This window comes from Pteropus vampyrus, unplaced genomic scaffold (genome assembly GCF_000151845.1).
Source record: "Pteropus vampyrus isolate Shadow unplaced genomic scaffold, Pvam_2.0 Scaffold93, whole genome shotgun sequence".
In the NCBI taxonomy this organism is placed as follows: domain Eukaryota; kingdom Metazoa; phylum Chordata; class Mammalia; order Chiroptera; family Pteropodidae; genus Pteropus; species Pteropus vampyrus.
In genome coordinates, this window is record NW_011888874.1 from 4,704,382 (window position 1) to 4,713,321 (window position 8,940).

Sequence of the window (8,940 nt, forward strand, 5' to 3'; positions counted from 1 at the left end):
CTGAGGAAGCTGAGGAAATACCACAGAAAGATTTTTATCCTCTTGGCCATTCTCTTCTTAGTCTGGGAGTAAGGATGGAGATAGGGAATAGGAGGGACATGGTGGTGACCCGGAATAACCCATGTAGGAAGTAAGACGGGGAATTGCTTAGTGACGCTTTCTATGAAGAGGTACCTGGAAAGTTTCTAGGTAACAGTGGCACTTCGGTGAGCTGAGCCATCTTGCGTTTACGATAGTACCGATCTGCAAAGTCCTCCGTGGCTTTTCTCGGGAATGCCTGATGCCTTAGTGTAGAAGCAAAGATTAGAATGGATGGGCTAATCTGGGCTGGGAATCTGCAGAGTGGCTGCGGAAGTTGGAAAAGGGGCAAAGGAAGTGAGGACCCTAGCAATAGTGTTGTTTTAGTGATGTATCACGGAATCCGGGCCACCAGAGGAAGGGCCTGTCAGGTTGATGGAACTAGATGAAGGAACATATTCTATATATTTATATTTGTAGCTCAGACCCTGAAATACAAGCTGGTTCCAAAAAAGTGGTGTTCATGACGTGACAGTGTTGGGGACAGGAAAAAGTTCCTGGATACCCCTCTTCTTGGAAGCTGGTCGTGGATCCACTGCATGGGTTCAGATCAGGAAGAAGGAGATTTGCAAACATTGAGAACCAAAGCTGCTACTGGAAGCCTTCACTATTTATTTTCAGCTGGAAGGAAGATGCTAATACGGGTTCAGACCAGCAGACTAAATAGATTGGTCTGCTACTGGGCTGCTTTGTGCTCCCTTCAAAGACTTATCCTAGACATGCTTCAAAGACACATGATGAAGAAAACACCCAGAGTAGTTTGTGTTGAGTCTAAGTGAGAATTTTAGGCTGTGCCCAGTTAAGTCAAGGATTGTTCTAGAGGACACTCTGAAGATGAAGAGAGCTTGGATTAATCTTATAAGTTTAGATTTGAAGGATCATCCAGGATAGAACCAGACCCTTCAAAAGGGCCGCTGGCAGAGGTGGCTCTGTTTGAGCCAGGGGTGGGCGCCACTGGTGAAGTTGGATGCTCACTTGAGGCCAAAGCACATGAGCCAAATGTAAGCAGTCAGCCCTGCTCAACGGGTGGCTGGGTTTTATGGTCATTTCTGGAGTTGGCGTTTGTCGGTATTACCAGTCAGAGTCATCATCACCCCTTTCTTCTCACCAACGCTATTGAAAGGAAACGTCCAGAGGTTGTTTTTCCAAAGTCAGATGAAGTTTGTTTATGACGTCAACTTGAATTTAAGTTGGCTCTTTGTAATTACTGAAGAAAAACCTCCCAATTGCCTTCTCCCCTCCCCACCCCTCCGCAACCCTCAACCTAATGCTAATCAAAATTGGTATTTGATTAACCTCTTAAAACATATTATTCAAATATGCCTTGAATGACTAAACTGATATTTGGATAAAATTAATTGCTGGAGGTGATGAACTCTTATGAATCACTGTGATTCACTCTGCCAGATCTCTCAAGCTACCCTGCTATATCTTGAGATGAAACAGACGCCAGGCACCAGAGCAGTACTTGAGAGGGTTAAATCTTTCGACACCGTCCTATGCAATGCAATTTATTGGATAAACTTGAACCTCCTTGCTGCTTCTTTTCAATTCGGAATGCATTTTAATATTTCGGTTGCACTTTATGGATACATGTGTTGTCACATATCATCCTTTTTCTTTGAATTCCTTGTTAGAATGAAGAAAAAATTGTTCTTTGTTTGCTGTTATACATTGTCGATCATTGTTTAAAAGGACAAACACCTGATCTTGAGAGAAGGTTGCAAGGTAAAAGAACTGGAAAGTGTTCTCCATTGAAACTCAGCAATAGTTACAGCCTGTCACTGGAACTGTGGCACTGATCTGAGTGCCCCAAATTAAAAGTAACAGATAGCCGGTGGAGAAATCTGGAAGGATCACAACAATGATGATTTTGACATCATCAACCAAAAAGGAGAAGACATGAAACCAGAGTTATTTCTTCAGAAAGGAAAAAATTCAAGCTAGACTTAAATGCTGTCTTACAATATGTGAAGTCAGTTGTTATTCCAAAGATAGTGATTTATTATTTTTTTATGTATTCTGTGGATAAAATCAAGGAAAATTGGTTTAAAATTGTAACAGAAGAGATTTAGGTTAAATGGGAAGAGGAACATTTTCCGACAGGAAAAGCAATGTGAACGCTGAGAAAATGTGTGGATTTCACTTCTCTAGTAAAAATCTCATCATTCTAGACATCACTAGACATCAGATTGAATAGTTTTACCCATTGGTAATAATCCAAAACTGAATTTTGTTCTCAAAATCTTGAGGTTTTATTATTCTGTCACTATTCAATTTTGTACTCTTAGAATGTCACTTTTATGGTGGTCTCTTCTTAGAAGCAAAACTACCTTTCTCAATGTGATTCTTAGAAAATAGGAACAGTATTCCATCATTGAATTAGCCATACCTGCTCTCATAATGAAATAGATATGTGAGAAGGTGCTGTGTTCTAAGCAAATATTTAAAATCCCAGTTGGAGAGTGAATTTTCTTAAAGTTGCTAGGAGAACAGGGCTTTTTAACTTGCTTTCTCTTAATTTGCTGTGTCTTAGCCCTCAAGTCCTTGTTATAACAGATGTTTCCTTTCTAAGACAGAAGATAGCTTATTAAGAAGACCTCAAATTCTATAGTTTGAGGGTAGGGGAAGCTCCAAGGAAAGAGCCCGTTTTGGGGGGGGCCCTCAGATGTCACCACCTATTTATTGAGTTTGTATGACTTATGCCATGACATTCAGAGCCAAACCTCTTCAATTAAAGGAGTCGAGTATTTTATTTGTAAAAAGTTTTAAAAATTCATTATTTTGGTCCCCAGTATATTTTAGTCCTTCTACGACACCCTTAACCTCAATAATAAAGTTTATTATTTAAAAAACAAAACAAAGCACAACAAACTCAACAAAATAAATTATGATTCTAAATGTGATCTTCTCATACTGTGGATTGATAAAACTTAATTTCCCATAAAATAAAGATCAGACCATCTCACAATTTCTGAAAAGCAGATCTATTATACCTCCAAGGTATCAAAGTCAATTTTGACCTTACAGTGTCTTCCACTCGTTTAAAGATTTTAAAATTCATTTAAACATGAACGTTTCCTTTTAAATAAAACATTTGAAATGTAATTGGAAGTAAGATCAGGTTGCTTCCTAATGTAGCCTACACACTATCTAAATTGTTAAGAATCTATTTTGATGCCAAAGACAATTGTAACTTGAGATTGTTGATTCTCAAGTTCTCAGCCAAGTAACATATAAAGTAAGTTAAGAGCTTACCTTTAAGACAATTTGATCTTCAACAGGATGCCAAGGACACATAATGTGAAAAGGACAGTTTTTTTAAATCAATGGTGTTGGGAAAACTGGATATCTACAGGCATATACAAAAATCAACTCAAAGGGGATTAAAGACTTCAATGTAATACCCGAAACTGTAAAATTATTAGAAGAAAACAAGAAAAAAGCTTCTTGACATTAATAAAAAGCTTCTTGGCAATAATATTTTGGGTATGACTGCAAAAACACGGAAAACAAAAGCAAAAACATAACTAATGGGATTGCACCAAACTAAAAAGCTTTCGCACTGCAAAAGAAACAATCAACAAAATAAAGAGATGACCTGTGGAATGGAAGAAAACATACATCCGTTAGAACATTAATATCCAAAAATACACAAGGAACTCAAATGACTCAATAGCAGGAAAACAAATAACCTGGATTAAAAATGGGCAAAAGGCCTGCATAGACATTTTTCCAAAGAAAACATGCAGATGGCCACCGGGTATATGACAAGACGATCATCAGTACTCATCAGGGAAATGCAGATCAAATCCACCATGGGATATCACCTCACATCTGTTAGGAGGACAATAACGAAAGGCAAAAGATAAGTGTTGGTGAGGATCTGGAGAAATGGGATGCTTAAACGCTGTTGGTGGAACTGGAAATTAGTACAGTTATGATGGAAAACAGTATGGAGGTTCCTCAAAGAATTAAAGATAGAACTACCATCTGATCCAGGAATCCCACTTCTGGATGTATTTCCAAAGGAAATGAAATCAATAGCTTGAAGAGATATCTGCACTCCCAAGTTCTTTGTGGCATTATTCACAGTAGACAAGATCACAATCAATCTACATGTCCATCGACAGATGAATGGATAAAGCATATGTGATACACGCACACACACATACACAATGGAAAATCAATCAGCCATAAAAAGAAGGAGTTCATGTCATTTGTGATATCATGGATGAACCTAAAAAACATCACTCAGTATTTGTCTTTCTGTGCCTGGCTAAATGAAATAAGCCAGGCACAGAAAGACAAATACTGAGTGATCTCACCTATATGTAGAATCTAAAAGAGTCAAACTCATCGAAGCGGAGAGTAGAAAGGTGGTTACTGGAAGTGGGGAGGTGGTGGAAATGCGGAGATGTTGGCCGGAGGGTACAAAGTCACAGGCATAAGGTGAGCAAGTCTGGAGACCTGATGTGCAGCATGATGCCGGTACTTAATACCCTACTGAATACTGGAAATTTGCTCAAAGAGTATATTTCAGATGCTGTCATACACACAAAATGGTAATTATGTGAGTTGATGATATGTTAATTAGCTTGATTGTAGTAATCACTTTACTATGTATATTAAATCATCATGTTCTACAACTTAAATATGTACAATTCTTATTTTAAAAAGTCTTAAAATATGGTCCCTTTCTCGCTTTCTCACTTTTCCTCCTTGCTTTATCCTCAATTCCTTCCCCTATTTCTCTCTTTTATTTCTCTGTTACCATTATGTTTCTATAGTTGTGGTAGGGAACTGGGATGTAATTTTTAAATAAACGCTTCTATTTTTACATTTTTTTTTTTTTTGGCTTGTGACAAAAGATTTGAATGCTTTCTTAAAAGAGTTATATATTTCCTTGACACATTTTTCTCCCTGTACTGAATTTGTGATTCATAAAAAGGAATTTTAAAAAGAACTTATCTTTCCCCTAGAATATAAATAAGCTATGTTTGTGGTTCACCCAATTTTTTGTTCTCTGATGGGTTAAATATAATTTCAGAGATGAGACAGTTTTCAGGCTGGCAAGTGTTTTCTCATCTGTTCAGAATTATAATCATTTACACCCTGCAACTGAGTTTTAGTGTCTAGGTAGAATGATTTGGTTGACCAAGTTCTGTTTTTTTCTGTCCTTCATTTGTTCTAGATACATTTCATATTGCTCTTCAGTCGTCAAGGGAAATTACGGCTACAGAAATGGTACACGACTCTCCCTGACAAAGAAAGGAAAAGGATCACCCGGGAAATTATTCAGATTGTTCTCTCTCGTGGTCACAGGACAAGCAGTTTTATTGACTGGAAAGAGCTAAAACTTGTTTATAAAAGGTGTGAGTAACTTTATGAGAACTGAATTTCTCGTTACTGCTTTGGTTTGTTCATCCTGAACATTTTAGATTGCAACACCAATTTCATCATTTAGCGAAATCTTTGAAGACTGCAGCTCGAGTGTCTGTACTAATAGACCAACCAAGAAGGAACTCTCATTTATTGAAAGGCCTTTTGTGTGCCAGATGGATATTAGTTACTTCCCCTACATGTTGCTAATGCACGTATGTATCCAGGAAATATCTTATGAGCAACTGCTGTATTCCCAGCACCATTCTAGTGGCTGTGCATACGGTAGTGAATAAGCACAGAACATTCCTACTCTCACGGATCTTACTCATTTGTTACATAAACGAAACATTTTCAGTTAGTAATAAATATTATGGGAAAAACGCAGATTAGTATGGTACAGAGACGGCAGCTCTTTTTATTGTTATCATTACTCATATTTGCAGATGAAGAAACTGAAGCCACAGAAAGTTTAAGTAATTAGTCCGCAATCACAGTAATGAGTGGTAATTGTCAGAGCCAGAATTTAAACCCAGATCTGTCTGGCATTAACGCCTGTATGTTCTCTCTTTATTGTACCTTTATTGCCATAGCAAGTCCATTCTGGAAAGGAACCTTGTTTATAGATGAGGAAACTGAGGCGCCCAAGAGATAAAGTAATTATGCCCATAAAGACCCAGTAACTGATGCCTAAGCCAGGACCAGAACACAGCTAGCCTGATCCTGCATACAGCATCCTTTTGCAACTTCCAGATGGAAACTATACACTAGAGAGGCTCTTGCAAGGGATATTTATAAAACCTGAAGGGGAAAGACAAAAGTAACCTCTGCAGACTATATTTAATGGATTAAATTACCATTAATCCATGGGCAAATGGAAGTGCCTGGGCAAAGCTCCTACAGCTGGATCCAAGGTCAAAACTTTTAGTACTTGTCAACAAGAAGCTTGCCCCTATTCTCTGCCTGCTAGTTCTCTAAAACTTTGGGTTCAATTGTATTTTCAACCATCGTGTAAAGAATAGGCTTCAGTGGTTCTCTCAACAGATAGTACACGTACTTGGAATATAACTGTGAACGAGGCAGAGACAGTACTTGCCTTTGGGAAGCCATTGATCTTGTTGGGGAGGGACAGACCACGGCATGGACAATGAAGAGACTAGATGCGCTGATGGGGGGAAGACATGGGATGCATAACCGGGGCATCTAATCTAGTCAGAGAAGATAGACATTTCCTGGAGGAATGTGCCATCCAAGCCCAGAACTTTAGGAGAAGTGAGAGTTAGCCATACGAATGGGGTAGGGAAGAGTATTTTAGGCAGAAGAAACACATGGTACTTGGCAAGCTGAGGATGGAGACACAGAATGGCTATAGACCAGTGCAAAGCGAGAGGGCGGGCCATTGGTCAAGGGTTTGGAGTTTAGAAAGGACAATCCACAAGCCAGAGAAGAGCATGAACAGACACCATGATTACTGTGGGCCAAAGGACTCTGTCCCTCTGATAAAATTTTATTGAGGAACTTTCACATAAATAACAGCAACAATCCAATCACCCAGTATTTTTATATATTTAGTTTCACATTTGGGGAAGATATAGGATGTGATGAATAATGATTTTATTCTTGGACTTTGAATGGGGGAGAGTCTCTGGAGAGCAGGAAGTAACTGCATATTCACTGGGGAAAAACATGCTCATGTTGTTTAATGGGTCATCATATTTTTTTTTTTCTTTTCAAGGTATGCTAGTTTATATTTTTGCTGTGCAATTGAAAATCAGGACAATGAGCTGTTGACACTAGAGACTGTGCATCGTTATGTGGAGTTGCTGGACAAATACTTTGGAAATGTAAGTGGCTGGTCTATTAAAATCCATGGGTCTTCATTTCAGCTCTTACTTCGGTTCTGTCTTTTGTCACATTCCTTCTCTCTCTCAAGTCTAAAATATGAATTGCATTTGTACCAAGGATCTAGATACAAGACTTTCCCTACTTTGGGTAGTTCTTAGTAAATGATAGATTTACAACTCAAGAGGCAGGAGGTGTCTCTATCTTTAGATCACAACCACACTAGAGACTTTGTTTCATGAACTAGAATTGAATCGTGAAGGATTCCTTACTATTAAGAGGTCCCATCTTCCTCATCGACTGTCATCTCTCTTCTCTTTTGAGTTTTTGTTGCATCTCTGGCTTCTTTGACTAAGTTACATGTATTCTTTAATGCTATTTATATCTAAGAAAAAAACACCATCAAACAAAACCAAAACCTTTTCCCTTCACATTGTTATTGCATCTCCTTGCATTTATTGCCAAGTACTATCTTATACGAGGTGCCCCAATTCTCTCCCTCTAAAAGACCACCTGCTCTTCCTACTCTCCTGCATGTCCACTTAACTTTTTCTCCTGGAGACCCGTTTCAGGTGAATTTTTTTTTTTCACTTTCCTGATGACAGTCTTCTCTGGACTTCTCATAGTCATCTCAAGAACCAGACATCTTCTGAAAACGTGTTCTGTCTTGTGATTGAATTTATCATGTCCCAGGGTCCTTCAGTGCAAAAGAACAGTGTTCCGTTATCTTTCTCCAGCCTTTACTAAAATCTGCCTTTATTCGAATTGAACTAAAATTCATCTCCTTCTTGCCACTCTCACTAGATTAGGTTTTCTTGGAGCTACACTTTTGCTTCTCTTTTAAACCTCATCTCTGGCCCTCGCCTGGCCTGTCGGTGGCCATCTCCCAAGGCACAGATCCTGGGTGACATTCCTCCTCAGTCACTGTCCATCTATAACGAATAAAATTTAAACTTCTTAGCCTGGCAGTCAAGCTTTCTAAACATTGGTCCCAGGCCTCTTCTCCTGCTTTCTCGCTTTTCTCTCTTTACATCCCTGACATACCCAGTGCTCCCGTGACATGGACCAGCCTGACATACCCAGTGCTCCCGTGACATGGACCAGCCTGACATACCCAGTGCTCCCGTGACATGGACCAGCCTGGTATTATCTTTAACTTGTACAAAATTCGCTTGACCACCAAACTGCAAGTCTGTCAAGATCATGACCCAAGACTTATTTATTTGTTTTTTCAACACTTGTAACGAGCTCTAGGCCAGATTTTTGCAAATATCCCTGAAACGTTTAATTTCACACTCTAAATAATAAATCATTGCATTTGGAAAATGTTTTTTTGTTTTTTTTTTTTTTCCCCTCAGTAATACTCTCTTCCCTATTCACTTGCTTACTGAAGATTTTTATTAAGTGTTGTTAGGAGAATTTGCTTCTGGAAGAGTTTTCTGTATTCTATTTAATGGAATGAGCAGCATTTGCAGTATTGGTTGGGGTTTTGTCAGATTCGTGGCCACACTTTCTATAGGATGAGCTCTTGAAAGGTTTCTGAGAGAATTTTCCTGTCTTCTCCCCCTTCCCTTTTATTCTCCTCTTTTTTCCTTTTGCAAATTATGATAAAACCTCCAATGTTGCTCCCGGAACTTC

At 38.8% G+C, this 8,940-nt stretch overlaps 1 protein-coding gene across 1 annotated transcript in view; it reads left to right on the top strand.

Annotated features, from left to right (window-relative positions):
* Positions 1 to 8,940, top strand: part of AP1S3 (adaptor related protein complex 1 sigma 3 subunit) — a 53,059-nt gene that overhangs the window by 30,876 nt on the left and 13,243 nt on the right. The window contains exons 2-3 of the mRNA XM_011364089.2: positions 5,273 to 5,451; positions 7,196 to 7,304. Of these exons, the coding sequence (XP_011362391.1) occupies positions 5,273 to 5,451; positions 7,196 to 7,304 (288 nt within the window). The remainder of the gene's footprint in view (positions 1 to 5,272; positions 5,452 to 7,195; positions 7,305 to 8,940) is intronic.